This window comes from Passer domesticus, chromosome 9 (assembly GCF_036417665.1).
Source record: "Passer domesticus isolate bPasDom1 chromosome 9, bPasDom1.hap1, whole genome shotgun sequence".
In the NCBI taxonomy this organism is placed as follows: Eukaryota; Metazoa; Chordata; class Aves; order Passeriformes; family Passeridae; genus Passer; species Passer domesticus.
Window position 1 is genome coordinate 32,021,057 of NC_087482.1, and position 22,507 is coordinate 32,043,563.

At 47.9% G+C, this 22,507-nt stretch overlaps 1 protein-coding gene and 2 long non-coding RNA genes across 4 annotated transcripts; 1 reads left to right on the plus strand and 2 right to left on the minus strand.

Moving 5' to 3' along the window:
- Positions 1 to 6,214: 6,214 nt before the first annotated feature.
- LOC135307892 (uncharacterized) lies at positions 6,215 to 10,698 on the minus strand. Its single transcript, XR_010368488.1, has 3 exons — positions 7,301 to 10,698; positions 6,503 to 6,637; positions 6,215 to 6,400 (listed from the first exon to the last, which is right to left on the minus strand). It is a non-coding gene; the product is annotated as an uncharacterized LOC135307892 (long non-coding RNA).
- Positions 10,699 to 11,040: 342 nt separating this feature from the next.
- On the plus strand, positions 11,041 to 18,145 carry ALAS1 (5'-aminolevulinate synthase 1). The gene is made up of 10 exons (XM_064432465.1): positions 11,041 to 11,347; positions 12,076 to 12,279; positions 13,256 to 13,411; positions 13,494 to 13,716; positions 14,171 to 14,355; positions 14,919 to 15,098; positions 15,269 to 15,433; positions 16,505 to 16,773; positions 17,172 to 17,334; positions 17,863 to 18,145. Exons 1-10 carry the CDS (start codon positions 11,149 to 11,151, stop codon positions 18,021 to 18,023), a joined length of 1,905 nt encoding a protein of 634 aa, XP_064288535.1. The 5' UTR covers positions 11,041 to 11,148; the 3' UTR covers positions 18,024 to 18,145.
- On the minus strand, positions 17,910 to 21,572 carry LOC135307900 (uncharacterized). 2 transcript variants are annotated; one of them, XR_010368495.1, is made up of 2 exons: positions 20,927 to 21,572; positions 17,910 to 20,018 (listed from the first exon to the last, which is right to left on the minus strand). It is a non-coding gene; the product is annotated as an uncharacterized LOC135307900 (long non-coding RNA). The 2 variants fall into 2 exon arrangements; XR_010368496.1 differs by having other exon boundaries at positions 20,888 to 21,572.
- Positions 21,573 to 22,507: the final 935 nt, after the last annotated feature.

Genomic DNA, 22,507 nt, shown 5'->3' on the forward strand with positions numbered 1-22,507 from the left:
CCTGTTCACAAGCCCCTGCCCAAACCACACTGACATAATCCATGACACAGGAGAGTGATGAGATTGAAAACAGACCAGGGCAGGCAGACATGAGGCTCCAGCAGAGGAGCTGTACCAAATCCTGATGGACAGCTGACCCCTGGATCCCTGGGCTGTGCTTCACCTGCAGCCCTGCTCTTCTCCTCTGCATGTCCCTGTGCTGGGTGGGGTGTGCTATCCCAAGCCACTTCTTCCCACAGCTCCTCTGGGAGAAGCTAAGAGATAGCAGCTGCTCTGCTTGGGCTGCCTCAACTTGCACAGAGGCAGTCACAGCCCTGGGTGCTGCAAAGGGCCACCAAGGCCAGAGGAGAAAGGGGCCTGACACTGCAGCTGACACTAGGAGAGGTCACATGCTGGCAAAGCCAGGCTGTTCTCTTGGCAGAGAGAGCTGGTCCTGCCCATGACACTGGAGAGCACATCTGCCAACAGGGAGCAGAGACTGACTGAGGGCAAGGCCATGGATGGCTGGCACTGGGGAGAGCAGTCTAGGTAAATGTCATCTGCCCTGGCCTCTACAGCTGGCTGTGTTTTGCCTCTACACATGATCCATATGAGTATCTTGATCTGCTTAAATCCACTGCTGACAGGGAGATGAGACAAGATAATCTTGATTGAGTTTTCAAGCCCTGCTTCTGCTACCTGAGCAATTAAAAAGCAGCCACTGTCAGCAAAAACAGCAACACCTAACAGAGCTTCTGAGGACTCAGCCCAGAGCAGAAGCATTAAAAATAGTGTTTCAGAGGAGAGATGGATGACTAATAAGCCCTGCACTGACAACTGTTGGGAGAGGGGGGCAGCTTAGTACTAAAGCCATGTCTCTGGGGCCCCTTATTAAGGTGTCACTTGTGCTCACCACCACCCCCAAAGGCATTGTATTCCCCAACGTGAACAAGTGACAGCACATCAGGGAACAGACACAATTAAACCAGGACAAGTAGAAAGGAGAAAAGCTGCCAAGTAAACATAAAACAGTATTTTCACCCAAGGAAACTTTGAAAAGCAGAGCAATCAAATTCACAGTATATGCACCATCACTGTAGACATGCACTGTTCTCCCTCATCCAAGTGCAGCTGGGTGAGGGACTGCACTACAGTGAGATCATCCCATGAAAACTGGGTCACTGGCTAGCAAACCCAAGAGACAGTGCCAGGACTTTGGGAAGGATGCACTGAAATCACTTCTTCTAATTGAAATATGAGCTTAGGAAGCATCTCTAGTTTATTTGCTCTTGTAATTAGAGCTTTAGATTTCAATTACTTGCTCAAAATCTGAGTGTTCTTCATGGTAAATAATCCTGACAGAGTTTTTACTGTGGAGGAGGCAGGCAGTTTTGGGAACGAAGCTGAAATAAACACAGGAAACATTAGCACCTTTCCAAGACAGAAGTACAGAGAGCACAGGTCTCACAGAGCAATCCACGGCCTCAAAGGCTCCCAAGTGAACTCACAGCTTGCCCCCATAACACCCTCCAAAGAACAGCAGAGCTGTTTGCTGTGCTAAGCACCAGCCTCCTCTCTACCTCTTCCACCCAAAGTGCAAAGCCAGGTGCTACACAAGCCCTGAAGATCCTTCTGGATTTCAGCACTAGAGAGCACAAAGATCCAGAGGGTTTGCACATCTTCACTCGTTAGGACTGCTGGCTCCTGCTTTAGGGTTGAAATGGTGGCTGCCCCCTTCTCAGGCACCCCACCCTCCACTACAGCTCATTCTTGCTGCAGGTTGGAGAGGATGAACATTTGCTCCACATCAGAGCCTGGCCAATAAGTGTGCATGGCCCAGCATGGCATCTCTCCCCAAAATTACTTCTTGCAAGATATTGTTGCCTCGCAAAATTCAGCTTGAGAAAAAAACCCAACCTGACACCCACCTAGACACAGAGATTGCTCAGCACACTCCATCAGAGGCAGAAGAACTAACCTTAAAGTAGTGAAAGGGCTGGGGACAAACACTGCAAAGCAACCCAACCACCCCTCTACTTGTTAAACACTGCAATAATACATCACTATGTGCTGTATTTGCAGACTCTGAAGTGTCAAAGAACTACAAGGGAATATAAAACTGCCATCAGGGCTTTTGGGGAAACAGTTCAGCCAGTGCCAGCAAGAGCCTTGTGCAGTGGAGCTAATTTGAGTTTTCTGCTGCTACTGATGGCTGGAGAACCACCAGTTATCCTTTGCCCCGAGTCCCCTCTCCACACAGAGCCACCACACCTCACTCACAGGCTCAGTACTTCCTCCCTGTGAGATCAATCATCCTTACCAGTCCCTAGAGAGGGTGTGTCACAACAGGTCACCTGGAGTAACACAATTTTTTTTTATTTTGTATTAATTAATGCATTATTAAATTTCACAGTGAAAACACAATACATCTTTTTGAGAACATGAATTCTGAATTCCCTTTTCAAGTTAAACTTTGAAGCAGAGACTTTTCAAGACTAGAGGTCTTTTAAAAAAAAGACAATGAGTACAAAACTAATCATCAGAAGTACACCTTAGTTTTCCTAAAAGCTTGTGGGATGTCTGCAGGAATTTCTGGGTTGCAAGTCTGAAAAGACTAGGTTATCTAATGTATATAAAAGCTCCATAAGATTATCAGAGCTCGCTATAAAACCACAGCACACAGGTCAGTCACTTGATCCATCACTAGTGCTAAGCCAGCAATAATCCTGCACTCTCCCTTGGTTTGCTCTTACAGTCAGTGTGACATGAGAAAGGCACAGAAGTAAAGAGAATGACTTAACCTCAGGTTTGTATTTTTGCCATTTCAATCTTTATGTCTCAGCTGATCCCTCTCAACCTTTTTGTTATGTCATGTTTGCACTTCCATCTCTTTCTAGGACATTCTCTAGAATCAGTTTTCATCTTTGCCCAGGGCTGGGACAAGATGCATTTCCAAGGGAGAGCACATGCCAAACCCCCAATTAAGCAGTGAGATTCCTGAAAAGAAGACCTTAAAAGCTCTGAGTTCTTTACCACATCTCCTGGAAGCCCAAGAGCAACACATTTTCCCACCACCCCAAGCCAACACAACACAACTAGGTTTGCTCAGCACACCAAGCCAGAGACAGCTCACTCCTTTGAGTCCTCTAGTCCAATAGAGCTCAGCTGGAATGATGTTCAAAGCAGCTGCAGAACCATCAGGTCGAATAAACCAAAGCAGACAAGGCTGCCAGCAGGGTCACAGTACCCCAGGAAACCTCCCAGTCCAGCTGTCCTGGCATCCTCACTGCTCCTGGTACCGCCTGTGCTGCTTGGCAGACAGAGCGGCCTGGCAGCCTTGGAAGTGGAGTCCAGAGCTTGGCATGACTGAGGCTGTTTGTAAGACAGGCACACAGAGCACTTGGCAGCTTTTGGGAGAGGTCAATACAAAAGCAAACAAGGAATGGAAGCCTTGCATACCCCAGTAATCTCAATACGTCACAGAGTTTCTCTCAGCTGCAGCTGTCAAGTTCAGATTTGGAGATACAATGTGCTAATTTCCTCCCTTAATATTTCAGCACAAGGCCCCCTCTTCCCTGTAGCTGACACTCTTCTCATTTTAATACCTTATCACCACCCTCTATCTGTAATCTTCAGTACATAAGGAGGAATAGCATGTCTTGCATCTCACAGGTTAAGCAACAAGAGCTATTGCAAAACAGCACAGCAAACGCCATGGGCAGAATGCACACTGGCAGGTGGAAGCATTTGGAGCTGGACCCTAAGAAGGCTGCAAGCTCATTCTTCCACCTTGCTGGTGTATACACAGGCTGTGGTGTTCCACTCACAGGAGAACTTGGCTCTGTGAGGTTTTATACCCCCTGTTGCCACACACTTTCATGCTATTTTCATGTCTGGAAAACCTCTACTTAAATGTGAGGCATCCTTCTGCTCTACTACTTGGCCTCTTCACCTCAATCCTTTGGATTATGTCTTGCAAGGAGCTGATTCTGACTGTACAACTATAGCATACAATATTAACTGTGACAACTAATTCTAAAACTATAACATTTCCCTGGCAATTGATGGAAACAATGAAAGATCAAAACTGCTTTATGCTTTACTCTGTTACTGCTTGCTTTCTCCAAGGCACTTGCTAAAATTGTCTCACAACCAGCAATATGTAATGCTATGAAATGACTGGATAAGGAGAAAAGCCACCCAGCTAACAGAGTTCTGTTGCCTCACTGAGTACTCATTCATGGGATAACACCTACACAGAGACACTCAGCTTGGCTCTAGACAGGAGCAGGATTTTCCCCCACCTTCTCACGTCATCAGCAGGTATTTCATTCTGAAATGCTTCTCCTTACTTCACTGCATTTCACTGACCTTTGCAGAAGAAATTATATTACCAGATGTGTAAAAGAATAACAAGCCTTTGCTGAGACAAACCACAAGCATGAGCATTACTAGTAGGTGTACTGTGACTGTAAGGACTTCACTGGATGCCTTTATCCCCATTCCCAGGCTGAAAAGGCAATCTTACTTGTATTGCTACACCTGGGAACAGAAAGGCAGCATGTAGAGGCTGCAAGAAATAGCACTGATTAAAAACTGTCCAGTCAGGGAATCTTCACTTTGATAAGAAAAAGGACATCAATTTATACAAAGGATTTCACTTCCTGTATCAGTCTGAGTCTGTGGTGACTGGAAAGAAGTGAGGGCAGTTTAATTATGCTACTGCTTTCTCAGGTGTCCATGGCAGGCCCATGGGACAGGTAGACAAGTCAGAGAGATGATTTTTGGTTATGATTTAATACCAGTAGGCACCATATCCCCACACAGCCCATTCTTAGTCCCCCCTTTCTCTCAGATGGGGGAGATAATCAGAAGGGTGAAAGAGTAAAAACTTGTGGGTTGAGACAAAGTCAGTTTAATAACTAAAAAAGAGGACAAAAGTAACAGAGAAAAAAAAAGTGATGCAAAAGAAAACAATTGCTTACCACCAACTGACTGATGTCCTGCTAGTCCCTGAGCTATGACAGCCCCAGCCAACCCCTACCCTCCCAGTTTAACTGCTGATTTTGATGTCATATGGTGTGGAATATCACTCTGCTCAGTTGGGGTCGTCCCCTCTCAACTTCTTGTGTGTCCCCAGCCTATTTGCTGGCAGGGCAGTGTGAGAAACAGAAAGCCCTTGACACTGCACAAGCACTGCTCAGCAATGACTGAAATGTCCCTCTGTTATCACCCCTGTTTTCATCAGAAATCCAGAGCACAGATTATACAAGCTGCTATGAAGTACACTAACTCTATCCCAGCCAACAGCAGCATATTTTTAGAGGGCAAGAGGGAGAGAACAAGGGCTGCGCCTTGTTTTCTAGCAATCCTCTTGACAGAAAACTCCCAATTTTGACACTGCTTTAAGGGAGAGTCCACAGGCTCCAGCACAGTATTTTACTCTGCTATGGCTTGATTTCTTGTTTTCAAGGACTTGGACAACCCCTCCTCTGCTTTCACTTCCACCTTCCTACCAAAGCCCACAGTAGCACAGGTATGAGCAACACTAGGGGCTCTCACTAGAGACACCTGGTATAGCAAAGATGCTTTGCTACATAAGCATGATTTGAGTGTCCTTCTGGGCCTAAAGCATTTAAATTCAAAGAGAATTCAAACATTTCTCTCCTCTGACAGCTGTCCTTCCTGTATAGAGAGGAACAGACTATCTATTTAAATACTTTCTGGAAAACCCCAGTTCCAGATTTCTATAGAGAGCTCTGACTAAAGATCCAAGTCCTTTCCCCACCTTCTCACATCTTCAATATAGGAAGCACTTGAATTAATATTTTCTAAGGTATTTCTGCTTTCTGTTGAGGAGACTTCAAGCTCCTAAACTGGATGTAGAAGGTTCTCCCTCTGACTGAATACCTAATGAGAAGTGAGGGCTGAGATATGCAAGAAAAATTACTTCAATAACCATAACTAAAAGTATACTGATTGGGGTCTACTGGTTCCTTCTAAGAGAAGGAGGAAAACTGCCTGAAAGAGGAGGAAATGAGGGTGTGGAGGCAAGTCATGGCAAGTGCAGCAAAGCACAAAGGGATTAGTGTATCATTTCCTGCTATGTGCTGCACAAAGCAAGACAAACTCAACAATGACAGATGATAAAAAAAAATTATGTGATTTTCCACATCTGAAGCAACTGGAGAGATGTCAGGGAGATATTCTGGACTTAGGATAAGCCACGGCTGGATGTGTTAATCAGCTGGGCTGGGGACTGCAGCAGCAGTGTGGGGTGGTGCCTTCAGTGGGACAGCAAAGTACCTTGTGTGAGGGTGGCAACAGCTTCCACTGCCAGGACTGAGCCTGACTCACACCCCTGTGATGGGACTTGGCCAGGAAACCAAACTCCTCTGCAGCAGTGGGCAGCTCCTGGGGCCTGGCAGACAGGAAAAGTGTCCTGACCCAAAAGCCTTGTGAGGGCCACCAGCAGTGTATGAATTTTAGGAGATCCACTGCAGTAGGGAACAAAACAACTCACATTTGTATGAGATGGGTACAGATCTTGCCTGGCCCGTGTTGGTGATTCAGGGATGCTGCTCAGCCACTCCACAACACGAGCCTCAGCATCCAGCAGTCCTCCAGCTTGCTCAAAGTCTCTGCTGCTTAGAGGGTCCTAGAAAGAAATGAGATTTCCTGTTCTGTCACGTAAAGAAGACACTGGCTCCAAATCAGGAAACGTGTTAAAGAAATTCACCATCGGAAGAACTGTCACTATGCAGCTGCTAGAACAAGTCTCTAATTTTGCCTTAAAAGGTAAATAAACTAAATCTTCTCTAAGAACTGCTGGTCTCAGGACCGGAGGTGGAAGTTCTCAGATGAAGCCTGGAATCTGAGTCTGGATTATATCCAGATGTCAGGATCACACCCACTCCCTCGGAAAATTCAGATCTCAATATAGACAAGGGTTTGTGCATGGGGAGGGGGAATTGTTTTTCTGGCTTGCCCTCTCTGACACTGACAGGATGGGAAAAAATTAGGAATATGCACAGTCCTGACTTCAGAAGTGGGCAAAAGGGATTAGATGTTGCTAATTATGGTGCAGTTACAGCCTTTCATTTGAACAGGCTGAATGCAGAAGGGCTCTGACCTTTGCTTTCCTGCTAAGTATCTAAATGCTCTCTTCAAAGCATAAATTTCATGAAAATTCTATGAAAGGAGCTACCTGCAGACAAATGCAAGGGCAGATGAATGCTACAGAAATGTTCTGTTTCCAGGAGTACTGGGGAAAACATGCTTGAGAGAAGAGGGTGGGAGGGAAGTATTCAAGGGAACTTACTACATGATAAACCAGCAACATGGAAAGAGACCATCTTCAGCAGCAACTCTTCAGAGACATCTGCAGACATTAACTTGGTCTTGTGGCAGGGGATTTTCCCCCGTTTCAATTTCACTGTGGGAAGCATTTTCTGTGGCTTCTCACCCTCCACTAGAACTGCTGGAATTTAACCTTGTTTTGCCTTAACTTTTATTTAGCTAAAAAATTGATAAATCATCAGAACAGAATGGACTTTAGGAAACTAAAATCAGCAGAGGCTCTCAGGATAGCTGAATCTTCCCTTCTCTTCCTCTGCCACTGCAACACACGGCCCTTTCAGGCAGGCTGAGCTTTCTCTGCTCAATCCATCTGGTCTCAGGGACCAGCTTTAAAGGCTGCTGCAAAACATAGGTTCAGTAAGGAAATACCTTCTGAGCTACATTTTGTCAGGGCCAGCTGAATAAATTTGTTCTCACACCAGTGCTACCCCCTCTGCTTAAACCCTTTTCCTTTATTATGTTACCCTGCCCTTTCTGTAGTGCCAAGCAGCCATTCCTGCTCCCCTGCCTGCTGTCCCTGCTGCCTCTCTCCGGTCTGAGCCTGATTTTTCTCTCTCAGGATGGGCCCCTCTTCCCTCCTGGGCTGCCACTGTGCTTCTCCTGCAGTGTGGCAAACAGCATTTGTTTCTCCTGAGCCCTGTAGGATGGCAGTAATACACTGCCACAATTAACATCCTTAAACACCGTTTAATTAATCCACTGAAGCCCTAAGAAATTTTAATTAACGGCAGCTTTATTAGTATTTACTTCACCTTCAACACGTAAGCTCAGCAGTATTTCCAAAGGGAGGAAGGACACGGGCAGAGCAGTTGACAAGACACCCTTTTCCTGACTTTTCCCTGCTCTGTTGCTCCCAGAGCTCCATCCAGCTCTGACAAGGACAGCTCCTTCAGCACCCTCCAAGATGAGGGTCAAGTTAACGTCGTTCCACCGCTCTGCGCAACTCCTGTCATGTACAAGGTTAAATAAATCCACCAAAATCAAGCTTCAAAAGAAGTGTTGTTGCAGTGTTTGATGAACAGCACAGACTGGAGGGGGGTGTGACAGGAAAGCTGAGAGTTCTGCAGCATTTGGAGATCTCCATATCGTAGCCAAGGTCGCTGGCTCTCAGCTGCCAGCCTTGAATGGTGTTTGTGTAAAAAGCAGATGCTCTTCAGGCTTCACGTGCACTGCTGACCACGAACCCACCAGCCTGAATTCCAACAACCAAGCAGACTCAGGCACTTCATCCCCCAGCCCTACACCACGGCAAGGTGCTGCTGTTCAGATTAGCAGGATAAAGGAGGATTATCAGATTTCTGAGGGAGCTAACCTGCTGTGGCAGGTGTCCAGGCAGACAAGCTCTGCAGCCTCTTGCAGCAGATTTGTGCTCATTTGCACAACACCTTTCTCTGGTGCCTCTTACAACAAAACACATGTTCCCTCTGAGCTAAGTATCATGGACAATTGGTAAGGGAAAAATAGGAGGAGAAAGAAAAATGCTTTCAACATACAATAAATCAAGCTTATGGGACTTGATTTCTGTTCCTAAAACTGCAATTAACCCCAGGAGTGACCCCTGAGGCCCAGACACATGAACTGTGCTCTAAGGACACCTGTCAGGTTAGAATGCTGTGATGTTCCCTCCATCTTCAGAATAACTGGTGTGAGACAAAACTTCAGGGTAGAGAGTCAAATGTTCACATTCCAGGGAACAGGGACAGCAGTAATTTGAAACACAAATCAGGTGTTTTTACACTTATTATTTTGCTAAATACTTCAGGTATGTAACACTAGCCAAAACACAGTTGTGGGGGGTGGGGGAAAAAACAAAAATAAATTCTTAATGAGCAACTGAACTAATAATTCAAAAAACTATCCTGGTACTACCAAATGATCAGGACTCCTGCTATTATAACTGAGAGGCTGAGGTCAAATACCACTGCCCTACTTTAATAATTTATCCACTGAACAAATTAAAACTAGCACATATCTGGTTCAATGACACCAATTGTGCATTACTCTGACAAATACTGAGTTAAGATCTGAGCATTGAGACTTCTTATATAACACTGTCTTAAATTTCTAAAAAGCAAGAAGAGAACTGTGCTTAAAACACATCTACTAAAACCCAAATCCCACACCCCACCTTGTCAAACCCCAGCTAACTTTTCCAGGGCTTTGTAAGCAGTACGTGAGGGCAGAACTCTGTCCCATTTCCTGCCTCAGAGCTTAGTGACACACTGGAGCTGACATCAAATCTGACATTTGACTATGAGGTTTTCCTCCTGACCAACTTACTCAGATCCCAAAGTTTACAAACTCCATGCAACATCCTCACAGCAAGTCAGTGGTGAATAAAAGAGGGTCAGGCAAATACCTCGCTGGTTATCCCCCAGATTAAAAGATTAATCTGCAATATCTAAATGCTAACCAACACTTTTAGAAGTATTTTTTATAGCCAAATTTGTGTTCAGCAGCCACAGTCCTACACAGGCTTTGTATTTCTCTAGTCATGCTGTGTGAACACCTTCTAGTAACGACACAACGTGACTTCATGCAAGGCAAGAGCCAAGAGTGACCTTTAAGAAAGCTCTCCTCCAAACTCCACACCTGTTACAAAACCCACTCCTGCCCCAAAGCGCCCAAGACAGCTCTTGGCTCTCTACCCAAATCCTGTCTTCCGTGAAATTGTTTCACAAGATGAGGGGGAAAAAAATGCGTTGTCGTTCTTCCTTCTCCATTCTTTCCACACTTGAGCAGCCAGCACTTACAGGAAGTAGCACTGCTGTGGTTTGAATGGCCACACGCATAAGGAGAACTCCTTTTACCATGACCCTCCCCACCAAATACTCTCGTAAGCGAACGAGCTTTAATGTCCATTGCAAACCAGAGAATGAAAGGTTCTATTTCACTTGTTGCTGTTGTTCTTCCCTTCAAAACCCGGCAAAAACGCAATGGTGAAACTCTGAGCATCACCTACAGAGGAGCTGTTAGACTGATACCAGCTGTAGGAAAAGTGAGAGTCAGGATCCCACCACCACCACCCGAGCCCCGGGCACGGCTCTGCAGGGAGTCACAGGGGCGTTCAGGAACAGGACACCGAGACGCGGCCGGGCAGCGCTGGATTCCCCAGCGCAGCTGACCCAGAGCTCGCCTTTTCCCAGGAACGGGCAATGGGGTGACGCCAGTCTCCTGTCCTGGGGACGAGGGAGCCCAAACCTCCTGGGGAACAAGCACTGCACAGCCTGGGGCTCAGGGAATCCCAGAGCAGCGCTCCCACAGTACCCAAGCCCCGTCCGTACTCTGACAGCGCTGCGGGAGCGGCTCAGCCTCCCGCACACGCTCACAGCGATCCCATTCCCCCATGGCGCACACACCCGCTCCAGCCCCTCACGACCCCCGGGGATCGGGACGGCTCCAGCCCCTCACAACCCCCGGGGATCGGGACGGCTCCAGCCCCTCACGACCCCCGGGGATCGGGACGGCTCCAGCCCCTCACGACCCCCGGGGATCGGGACGGCTCCAGCCCCTCACAACCCCCTGCGCCTCTCCCCGTGCTCGGGGCGCCGCCAGTCCCTCACAACCCCCGGGAGTCTCTCCCTGTCCTCGGGACGCTCCCGCTATCTCACGACTGTCCCAAGTCCCTCACAATTCCCCAGAGCGGCCGGGAGCCGCCCCCGGTCCCTCCCCGCGCCTGCGCGGCACCACCGCGCCTGCGCCGCGCCCCCGGGACTATAAAGGCGGCAGTGCCGGAGCGCAGCGCTGTGTCGCCTCCCTGTCGCCGGTGTCGCTTTGCCGTCACCTCCGGTGTCCCGTCCGATAGCGAGGATGGAGGCGGTGGTGCGGCGCTGCCCGTTCCTGGCCCGTGTGTCCCAGGCGTTCCTGCAGAAGGCCGGGCCGTCGCTGCTGCTGTACGCCCAGCACTGCCCGCGCATGATGGAGGCGGCCCCGCCGGCCGCCCGCGCCCTCGCCACGTCCGCCGCCCGCGGGCAGCAGGCGGAGGAGGAGACCCCCGCGGGCCGCCGCGGTGAGTACGGCCGGGGAGCGGGCCGAGGGTCCCCGAGGGGGAAATGTGACACAGACACTGCGTGTCACGGGGGGAAACTTCTGGAATAGGCAGCCCCGAGGCAGGGGTTGCTCAATCCTTGAAATGTCCGCGGTACGGAAATTTGTGGCCGCGGTGTGAATCAGGGGCCGGCCTGCGGCGAGCCCCGGGTGCGGATCCGCGATCCTGCGTCTCGGGGTTTCTCACGGTACGGTGGCCCTTCACGCCGCCCTTGGGGAATATTCCTTAGGGAATTCTGTCCCGGGAGCTCAGGGCAAGGAGCTGAGGCTGGCAGCAGAGGAAGCTGCATGGCTGAAAAATCTCTGAAGTCCTCGAAAGAAGGTCACAGAGAATCACAAGTTAGAAAAGACGTCCGAGGTCGAGTCCAGCCTCTGGCTGAACACTGCCGTGTCAGCTAAACCATGGCACTTAATGCCATATCCAGTCTTTCCTTAAATATTCCCATTGGGAGGGAAAGAGAGGTATTTTTGCCCCTCAAAGGGTACAGTGCTAGATCTAGCATCTTAAATCAGATGTCCCTTGGGTGTTACTGGGATTTTGCGCTTGTATAAATAAAATGTGACTGCTCATTTAAATAGTTCTGAATGGGTCCTGCCAAATTAATTGCAAAAGTAGTGGATCAAAAAACAGAAGTCAGTGTATTAAAATGATGAAGCTGACGTGTTTTCCCTTCTCTGTCCCCATCTCAGAGGCCAAGAATGTCAAAGTGGCCCAGCAGAATGCAGATGGAACCCAGCTTCCTGCTGGCCACCCACCTGCCAGTGCTAGCCAGAGTACAGCTAGCAAATGCCCATTCCTGGCAGCTCAGATGAGCCACAAGAAGAGCAATGTTTTCTGCAAAGCCAGCCTGGAACTGCAGGAGGATGTGCAGGAAGTGCAGGCTGACAGGAAAGGTACGTTCTCTGTGCACTGAAGCAGGGATTCCTCCCGAGAGCTTCTGGTGCCTGCCTTGCATCTGGAGCGTGCCAGGTCTGACAGGCACCTCTGAAGTGATGCAGCTGGGACTATGGGAGACTGCAGGGAAAAGCTGCTGGAGAATGTAGGTGTTAATGACACACCTGTGACGTTGTGCAGGGCTTCCCTGGGTGATTCGGATGTGGAAATGCCGTGAGCTGTATTTTGATGTGCTGGTTGGCTCTAGATGTGTGAGTCAAGCTGTTACACTTTCACCCAAGCAGATGCTTAGATCTCAAGAGAGCTTTGCCAGGGTGCTGCTTTAGACAAAAGTTTTATATCCAAAATGCAGCTAAGTGTCAAGACGCCAGGCAAGTACCACCACAAATCCAAGCTTGAAAGCAGGCAGATGGTTTTGGGGTGGTTTTTTGGTGTTTGTGGAATTAAAGGATGTTGGCTGGCTTGCAGTGGTGGTGTGGAAGGGCTGTCCTTCAAAGGAAGGAACTTTTCAGCAGTGTCAGTAAAGCCTTGCTGCCTGTCTCACAAGGCTTATTTTACTTTCCTGCTTGCTTTCTGTGGCATAGTTGTTTTTTTTTTTTAAATCTGTGCTAACAGAACAAAAAGGAAGCAGCTGACTAGAACTGTGCCTTCAGTTAGGTGTGTACCAGTTCTTTCAGATGAGTGCTGTAGCTGCATAGTGTGATTCTCTGAGTCATGATGAACCAAATACATTACAAGGAAATTGCCTGTTGTACTGTGATTGATTAGCAAGGCTAATCCTTCTGTCTTGTCAAAGGCAAATTTGTAAGCAAATAGAATAGTTCATCCTAGCAGGATCAACATGAGGTTTTGGGCATGTCCTTCTCAAAGATTGAAATGTTGGCTTTACTTAAAATGTTTGCTTTGCTGAATTCAACTTACTTCACTCTGTTTCAAACCAAACAAACTCACTGGAATTTATTACGATATCTGTAGGTACAGAATTTGCCAAAATACCAAGTACTTCCACAGTGAGAAAGATTGAGACTGAGGGAGCAGAGCAGAGTGGCTTGCTGGAGAAGTTTAAGGACATTATGCTGAAGCAAAAACCGGAAAGCGTCTCTCATCTGCTTCAGGACAACTTGCCAAAATGTAAGAATGTCTGGCAAAACCCCCAGAGGCCCGGTCTGTTGTGATTATTTCCTGCATGCTGAAGTCTCTTGTCTCCTTTCAGCTGTGTCCACCTTCCAGTATGATCAGTTCTTTGAGAAGAAGATCGATGAGAAGAAGAAGGATCACACCTACCGAGTGTTCAAGACCGTGAACCGGAAGGCGCAGATCTTCCCCATGGCAGACGACTACAGCGACTCCCTCATCACCAAGAAGGAGGTGTCTGTCTGGTGCAGCAATGACTACCTGGGCATGAGCCGCCACCCTCGTGTCTGTGGGGCTGTCATGTGAGTGGTGCTGTGTTCTTCAGAGGTGTTTTCAGGCTGTGTTTTGTGGGAGGGCTTCTGAAAAACTGATTTCTGTACTGTGGGACATAAGCTGCTTCCGATGTGATTCTTGGTGTGCATTAAGATTACACTCATTTCTTAAGCGGTCACTTGGTGTTCAGATCCAGGGATGCACTGTGTGTATTGGTCACTGGTTGTGCTCCTTGGATGTTCCTTAAAAGCCCCAAAGGTTACCAGATAAACTGGATGGTATATTGCAGCTGTGCTTGGTCACTGATACCTGACCTTACAGGACTCCCAAGTGTGCAGGTTGCTCAAAGACCCAACACCTGCTTTTTGCTGCCAGTTCTTTTTTAAAACAGTCCTGATTATGTACAGGAATGTTTTCAGCAATGATCCTTTACTTTCTGTGTGTCCCACAGCAAAGCTAATGCCTCTCTTGGGCCTTCTTTAGGGAAACACTGAAACAACATGGTGCTGGAGCAGGAGGCACCAGAAACATATCAGGAACAAGTAAATTTCATGTCGACTTGGAAAAAGAGCTAGCTGATCTTCATGGAAAAGATGCAGCACTGTTGTTCTCATCTTGCTTTGTAGCCAATGACTCCACTCTCTTCACTCTGGCTAAAATGCTGCCAGGTAAGATCTCCAGCTGCACCTCTGTTGCTACAAAAACACAGCCTTGCCCCAAGCTGTTTGGAGTATGTTTTGCAAACGACTGTCCAAAGTGAGAATTTGCCCTAATCCATGGGCCAGAGTATGGTTTGCTGGTTTTAATACCATATTCAAGTTATGTTCAGTGCAAATGACAATATCAACCTGCTGAGATTGAGATCTATGAGCTGGGAACTGCTGGAGGAATTAGGCAAGCTGAGTCTTCTATTCCTGTGTTTAAACTCTACCTGAAAATGAGACAGCGGGAATTTAGCATCCTCCTACTGGAAGGGATGAACTTCTCTCTCACTTCAGAAGTTAGGAGAGTTAGATAACTATTTTCTGAAGCTCTCATTTGTGTTAGTGTGAACACCTAAAATAAACCTCAGATATTGCTTAATGATCTCTAACTTTTTTGATCAAGAGCATTACTTTCAAGAACAAGCTACCCTTGTTTCCTGAACTCTTCCCATACATAATGCAATGCTAGGAATCAGTTAATGCTTTCTATACTTAAAATGTAACTGGGCTGTAACCTGTTTCCTCAGGTTGTGAGATCTACTCTGATTCTGGAAACCATGCCTCCATGATCCAGGGGATCTGTAACAGCAGGGTGCCAAAACATATATTTCGCCATAATGATGTCAACCATCTTAGAGAGCTGTTGCAAAAGTCTGATCCATCCACCCCTAAGATTGTTGCATTTGAAACTGTTCACTCAATGGATGGTAAGATGACATCAAAGCCTCCTCTCTGCTTCTGGGGCAATTATTCCTCAAATCATCTGTGTTTTAGGTCTCAAAGTGTTCAGTGCTATAGGGGTTGTGTAGGGGTACTTCTGGGGTTTATCCAGTTGAACAGACAATCCTAAACTGCCAGTCACTGCTTTGGTTCCTAGGTGCTGTTTGTCCTCTGGAAGAGCTGTGTGATGTGGCCCACGAGCACGGGGCCATCACCTTTGTGGATGAAGTGCACGCTGTGGGGCTGTATGGAGCCCGAGGAGGTGGGATAGGAGACCGGGATGGCGTCATGCACAAAATGGACATCATCTCTGGAACGCTCGGTACGCACTGCCCGGCACTCCTGCAGGAGCTGAGGCACCAAAGCTGCTGAGCAGCCAAATTAAGTGGGTTAGCTCAAAATCAGCCCAGTCAAATGAACTTGTTAAGGGCTGCTGGGGCCTAGGATTTTTCAGAAAGTCCAAGGGATTTAAGTGTGCCCCACAGTTTGAAAAGCTTCTGTTAAGCTACTTACGCTGCCTTAGAAATAGTTATGGTAGCTTTGTATGGGGTTTTCTTTTAAGCAAGCTAGCAAAAAGTCCTCCAAGTGGCATGTTATACAATTCAAGAAGAAATTCAGGTGAGCATGCTAGTAGAGCAATTCTCTATATTTAGTAGTACTTGGTTCCTTTATGTGAAATGGAGTGCTCCTAATCTAGAAACCTGAGATGGGGAGTTATGTAAAGAGATTTGGCAAGTACTGAAGCAACTGCTATTATCTGAGTAGAATGCAGGCTCAGGAGTAAGTTTACTGCTGTAATTTGGAAGGTTGTTTAAACACCTTTCAAAACATAAATAAAATTTACTAGCCAAGTTTTTGCCCTTTGGAACTTAAAAGTCCTGGTTTACAGCCTAATAGGAACAGAAGTGTTCACCAGACACCCTAGTTCTGTCTGTGCTGTGTTCTGCACTCCAAACATTTGGAAAGGAGGGCTGGTATGAACTGCACAATCACAGTAACAGCCTTCTGTGCTCCTTAGGATCACAGGCTATTTCTAGCATCTCTGAAACAGATTATTTTAAATCTGCTGAGAGACTTAGTGTTGATCGCTTGGGGTCACTGTTCAAGTCCTTGCTTGGAAGGTCTTCCCCAAAATCAAAACTTGTGTATTTGATAGAGTCATGAACTGTCCTTGCTGTGCAGCAGCTAGATCCACGTTACCAAGATTGGCTTAAAAACAAAGCTGTACCATGTGCTGAGTAAATACAAGATTACTGAGGGGGGGCTGGAATATGCCATTGTGTGTGGTCAGAATAACCCATTCCTCCGAGCGAAAAGCTCCAATCCTTCACATCATTCCAATAGGTAGAAAAAATAAGTCCAGTCAGTTACCTTTTTATTTTCTTTCCTTCAGGCAAAGCATTTGGCTGCGTGGGAGGCTACATCTCCAGCACCAGCTCTCTGGTGGACACGGTGCGCTCGTACGCGGCCGGGTTCATCTTCACCACGTCGCTGCCGCCCATGCTGCTGGCCGGGGCCCTGGAGTCCGTGCGGACGCTCAAGAGCGCCGAGGGGCAGGCGCTGCGCCGCCAGCACCAGCGCAACGTCCAGCTCATGAGGCAGATGCTGATGGACGCGGGGCTGCCCGTGGTGCACTGCCCCAGCCACATCATTCCCATCAGGGTGAGCACCCGGGGTACTGTTGGCTGTGGTGCCTGTCTGACTGCCCGTGAGCACGCTGTACCATCAGGTGTTAGTTACTGCCTTCACAAAGTTCAAACTCACCCTGTTGCTCAGTGGTGATGTGCCAGGAGTGTGGCTTAAGTCTGGTGTAAATATAAAATAGGGGGAGAAAGACTGGGTTTCATACACTAACAGTATACAGAAAACTGCTAACAAGCTAAAAGATGTGGGTTGTAAACAGCTACCTGCCCAGGCTGCAGTGGTGCTCTTATGCCCAAACTTAGTCTTTTTCTGGCCTACCAGCCCTATTGGATTCTTATGGCTTGCTAAGTTGGGCTGACGTTTTACCAGCTCTCATTCTTTTGGTTGCTCTTGTAACGTAAAATTTTGAACTTCAGGTTGCAGATGCTGCTAAAAACACAGAGATCTGTGACAAGCTGATGAGCCAGCACAGCATCTATGTCCAAGCCATCAACTACCCAACAGTTCCCCGTGGAGAGGAGCTGCTCCGAATTGCCCCCACGCCTCACCACACCCCCCAGATGATGAGTTATTTTATCGGTGAGTGGACTCCTGCAGCAGTGCACTGCAGATCTTGCCTGTCTGTGCAGTCTTTGTACTAAAGATGAGACTGGGAAGTACTTAAGTTTTAGATGTCATGAGCTGGACAGTGTCTTTCCACTCTGCAGCACATGCTGCACATTTCCCTGCTTGGAGTGTGAGATGTGAAGGCCAGTGCACGGTGACAGAAGGTGCAAGGCCAGTGCAGACCTGTACCCAGCCAGGGCTCTGCTCATGCATTGTCCAAACCAATCTTCACATGTTACATGGATTCCAAACTCAGCTGTCCTCAGCTGAGCTGTTAACTTGTCTTAAATGTGGATCTGTTCAGAGAAAGTAGATCCTTCTTGATCCTGTCAGGAGAGTGATAGGAGGATAGCTGAGGCTTAGTTGCAGCCCAGTTGTTTCAAGAGGTAGATTGAGCAGGGATAATAGGATTTCACTCTGACACACTTGTTAGGAGAATAAATTTGCTGACATTTCTGCTGCTTCTCTAAAGCTTTGATCTTAATAAACTTTTCTTAACAGAAAAACTGCTGGCTACGTGGAAGGATGTTGGTCTGGAGCTGAAACCACACTCCTCAGCTGAATGCAACTTCTGTAGACGACCCCTGCATTTTGAAGTGATGAGTGAACGAGAACGAGCCTACTTCAGTGGCATGAGCAAACTAGTATCTGTCAGTGCATGAGAGTAACAGTGTTAGTTGTTGTCCAGCTCTAGCATTGAGTCAGTAGCATTTTTTAATTGCTCAAGTATTTTAATTGTAGCTGAAGCACTGCGCTCTGAAAATAAATTTCAAGAGCCATGATGGCCCTGTTGTGTTTGTGTGCTTGTCTGTGTCCCTTCCATAAGGGGAACTGATGTGTTGGGGGGATGGCATTTGATGGAATAAAACAGTGCCCCTCAGCTGAACTGCTGCCTGTCCAATGACTGTGCCCACAGAACTTCAGTAGTGCTTCCTGCACAGGGTTTACTTATTATGAAAAGAGAAAAGAGCTTCTCTGGGCCATCTTCCTGCAAGCCTTTGAAAGCATGCAGATATAGTTCTACATGCCCACGAATACTTCAGCACCTTGAGAAGTGCTGTATACAAGAAGCACCTCCCATGTTTTGAGAGGCAGGCATTTGGAATGGGTTGTGCTAGATGCTGTCTCCCTCTGCCACCCTCTTCTTCCTTTATAGTTTGTGCACAAGCATTCACTACACTGAGGGGAAAGGTGCTAATGGCATCAATTAAGTGGTATTTTCTGACTACCTGGCAGAAACCCAAGGTGGTGGTGTGGCAGGGGCTGGAGAAGGAAGGTGTGTTCACCATTGTACGTGGGCTCTGGCTGCCTCTTTCTGCAGGTCTCCATGGACTTGCTGTAAAAACTGGCAGCAAGCAATATAAGTCATTATGGGAGAGCATCAGTACTGCCTTTGCACCCCCTCTGAAACCTTAGCAGTTGGGTGTAACAGGCCTATCTTATTTAATGCTTTGGTAAATAGCAAAGGCCTGCTTTGACAGGGAGAAGTAAATTCTCTGGGTGAGCGCATGTACTCAGAGGTCAGTATTGGCATGAAGTCAGGCAGAGCACTGAACTGCTCCTTGTGGGTGCAGGCACAGCCAGAGACTGCTGCAGAGGTTTTCACTGGCTCTGAACAGCTACTCTCCCCCAGGGACCCTTTTTTTTTGGGTATAAGGAGCCAACCTGGCACACTCATGTGTGCCGTGAGGCTGCCTCCCACTAGGGATCTGTTATAGTATCACAAATACACACGTGTGGGGTGGAGATAGAGTCCCAAATTAAAGCAAAATCATCAGCTCCATCAGCTGGAAGTCACCAGTTGTTTAAGCATGTCCTGAAGCACCCTGCCTTTCTCAGAAGAGTTTTCATAAGATATTTTTATAAAACATTTCCAAGCAGTTAAGCTACTTTGAAAAAGCCCCCTGCCAGCCAGCCAAGGGGCTGCTGCTGCCTCTGCCACGTGCAGGTGTGCTGTAGGAGGGAGGATGTGATCCCCTGGCCTTGCCATGGACCATTTGTGGCCCAAGACTCAATGCATATGCATCTGTTATAGAGCTCTTCCCATCATCTTTTAGGTTATATTACTGCATTAACTGGACACATGAAATAACAAGGCACAGCTCCTCCATCAGCCTCTCCCAAGGACTTTGTCCCCAGCACCATGACATGCCAACAATGTCATTGCAAACTCTGGCCACAATCAGGGAACAGCTGAGTGTGTGTGGGAGATAACACGTTGACTCACACATGGCCATGTTCTGAAAGACCCAGGTCACTTGCATTTTCTAGTATTTTTTCTCTGAAAGCTTTCAGAATTGGCCCAATCCATTTTACAAACCAGCTTATAAGCCCAGTTTTTCTTCTTAGTTTTTATAATGGCAACTCAACACTTTGTTCTCCCAAAGAGAAGAAAAGAGAAGACATAGAAAGGCACCAGCTATCAGAAATCTCCAAAGTTCCTCCAAATTAATCACAGGAGAGAACCAAACCCCAGGATTCAAAGCTGGCAACCTTTGAAATGACAGGAACACGAATAACCTCAGCACGTGGCAGCCAGTACCTCCACACCTTTAACATCAGCTGTGACAAATTACCTTTAGCACTGCTGTTGGCAAGCAAGAGTGTAAAAGCAGAACCAGGGCACAGCAAGAGGCCAGCAGATGTCCATCACTTAACTGCAAAAGAAAGACAAATCCAATGGCACATTGAAAAGATAAATTCTCCCCAATGGAAAGGACAAAGAAAGAAAAAATAAACACATATTGTTTCCCAGCTAATAAAAATTGAATGGGGAGTTGTATAAGTAGGGATAAGTTATGCAAACTTTAGTTTGGTTCCCGGAAAAAATAATAGAGGAAGTAATCAGTAAAATATGTTTAAGGTCAGACAATGGCAGTGGCAGAGTGAGGAAGCAGGAATGCAGCCATAAAGCCATGGCTAACATTTGTCTGGGCCAAAATAATTCATCTAGTTAAATGTTGCATAGCCCTAAACTCACAACCCCCCCTCCATTTCCCAACCTATTTACACAAAGGAGAAACCCCAGGTGCCGCAGGAGCAGCAAAACCATTCCAAGTGCAAGCAGGAGCACGTGTTCCCCACTGCTGGGAGAGGCTGCAGGGGCTTCTGCTCCTGCCATGGTCTGGGGCATTACTGACAGCACCAAATCCACAGCTCTGGCATCTCTGATGCTCTGCACCCATTTATTTTGGGGCACATCCCTTGCACTGCACCCTGGCCTGCTGCCAGCAGCTGGGATGGGGGATGTGAGTGTGGACTCACCACAAGCCCCTGTTGCTGGGGCACACACTGGCACAAGGCACCAAAAGGCTAATGCAAGGTAGCCCCTGGCCCAGAGCTGCCAGCCCACCTCAGCATGGCTGGACTCCTGGTCATTTAGGACATTCTGTGCCCCAGCCCTCCTCCAGCCTGATCCCAAGCCCTCATCAGGGTTAGGTGAGGGTTAGGGTTAGGTTAGGCACCTCCTCCCCAACCCTGCACAGTCCCAGGAGGGAATATCAGGGAATATCCCAGATATTCTTACCCCACAGCTGAATAGCCTTTGATTCCCTGCTGCTCCTACCTGCCTGCTGCCATTCCCCAAGGATTGCAGGGAGGGCACGGAGCTCTTGAGAGGGCAAGGGCTCCTCTCCCTTTCCCACAGGCACCTGAGGTTTCACAGCCCAGGTGCCAACTGACTCTTAATTCACACATTCAGCTCACAACCAGGTGTAACTCTTTTGCAGCCCCTCTGGGGAGTGGAAGCCAAAGGAGTTAGCTCCTCTGAGATTTTGCCCTTTCCCACGTGGGAATCCCATAAAGAAAAGCATCATAGTCCTATCATTTACTCTGCAGCTCGTTTGCTGTGGAGTCCATGAACCTTTGTGTGTGAGTCTTAAAAGCCCTGAGCACTCAGGCTGCTGTGTGGGTGTTCAGCCACAGCCCCCTTCTATTTGAAACAGGCTGTGCCCTGTTTTCCCCTGCCCAGCCAGGAAAATGCCACACGCCCTGAGGTGGCACAAGTCACTGCTGACCAAATGTGGGATTCCCAAGCATTGCCTCAATCCCCAGGTCTTTTGCAGGGCAGCAGCAGAGACTTTTATCTCAAACCTTAAAGAGAAGCTGGGAAAGGAAAGGAAGGCACGAGATGGGAAGAGATGGGGACATGAGACAGGATGTGAGGGGACAGATGCTAACAGAATGGGCTGGAGGGACATGGAATGGGATGGGAAGGGTGCCCAGCCTTTGGGCTGCTCCTGGCCATCTCTCCCATGACCATGGGCCTTTGGCACGGGGGGACTGTCACCTGGAATGGCTGCACTGGCAGGGGGTGGGGGCAGTGAGTGGGACAGGTGGGAAAAGGGACAGAGCCCTCACTCCCCCTCAATATTTGGGCAAGTTAAAATTACCAGCACAGAAGGGGAGTAAGATCTGAAGGAGAAGGGTGACTCAGCTTGTCAAATGACTCTGGTGGCATCAGCTAGGCTTATTAGCATTTATATACAGAGGGAGCTTTCCTGCACTGAGGCTGCTTCCTGCACAGCAGCATCTTCCCTCCTTCTCCTCCATGTCAAAAAGAAATTGATTCAGGCTTGGACTTTTTTTTCTGCATTAAACATTTTAAAAAAATATTTTACAGCTGGCTTTGCAAATCTTCCATCTCATCCTGGGCATGGAGGGTAAAGCCAAGACATGGCAATGCCCTGACCTGGTGAGGAGTGGGAGGATTTGGAGACCAGGATGCAGGCAGACTCCACTGCATTCCCAATTCTTCTCTTGCTCTGCATCCTCCTGTTTTCCCTCCTCATGGCCACACAGGAATTCACTCCAGGCAAGAGAACATCTTCACAACCTTGCAAAATCACCAGCCATTAAAATGAGCAAAGCTGGGCTGAGCAGGGATGCTGCCTCCTGCAGCCAGCTCAAGCTCTGGGCATTGCTGGAGTGGCTCAGTGTAAAAATCTCTGCCAGGCACTGTGCCAGATCCCTGGATTGTGGATGTCCTTCACGGCAGTGAGGGCTGCACTCAGCCAGGGCAGGCAGGTTGTGATTGTTGCTGGCTCCCAGCTCACGATGTCCAAGCAATTTGTTTCGCAGCTCCAGAGCTCACAGCTGCTAAATGCCCAAACATGGGGAACCCAGGGGATCTCCAAAGAGCATCAGA

Excerpts from the sequence above, each read along its gene's own strand:
- ALAS1 (XM_064432465.1), top strand. The coding sequence starts at position 11,149 with ATGGAGGCGGTGGTGCGGCGCTGCCCGTTCCTGGCCCGTGTGTCCCAG. Across the intron at positions 14,356-14,918 it reads TCTGGCTAAAATGCTGCCAG|GTTGTGAGATCTACTCTGAT; the intron begins GTAAGATCTCCA and ends CTGTTTCCTCAG. Across the intron at positions 17,335-17,862 it reads GATGATGAGTTATTTTATCG|AAAAACTGCTGGCTACGTGG; the intron begins GTGAGTGGACTC and ends TTTTCTTAACAG.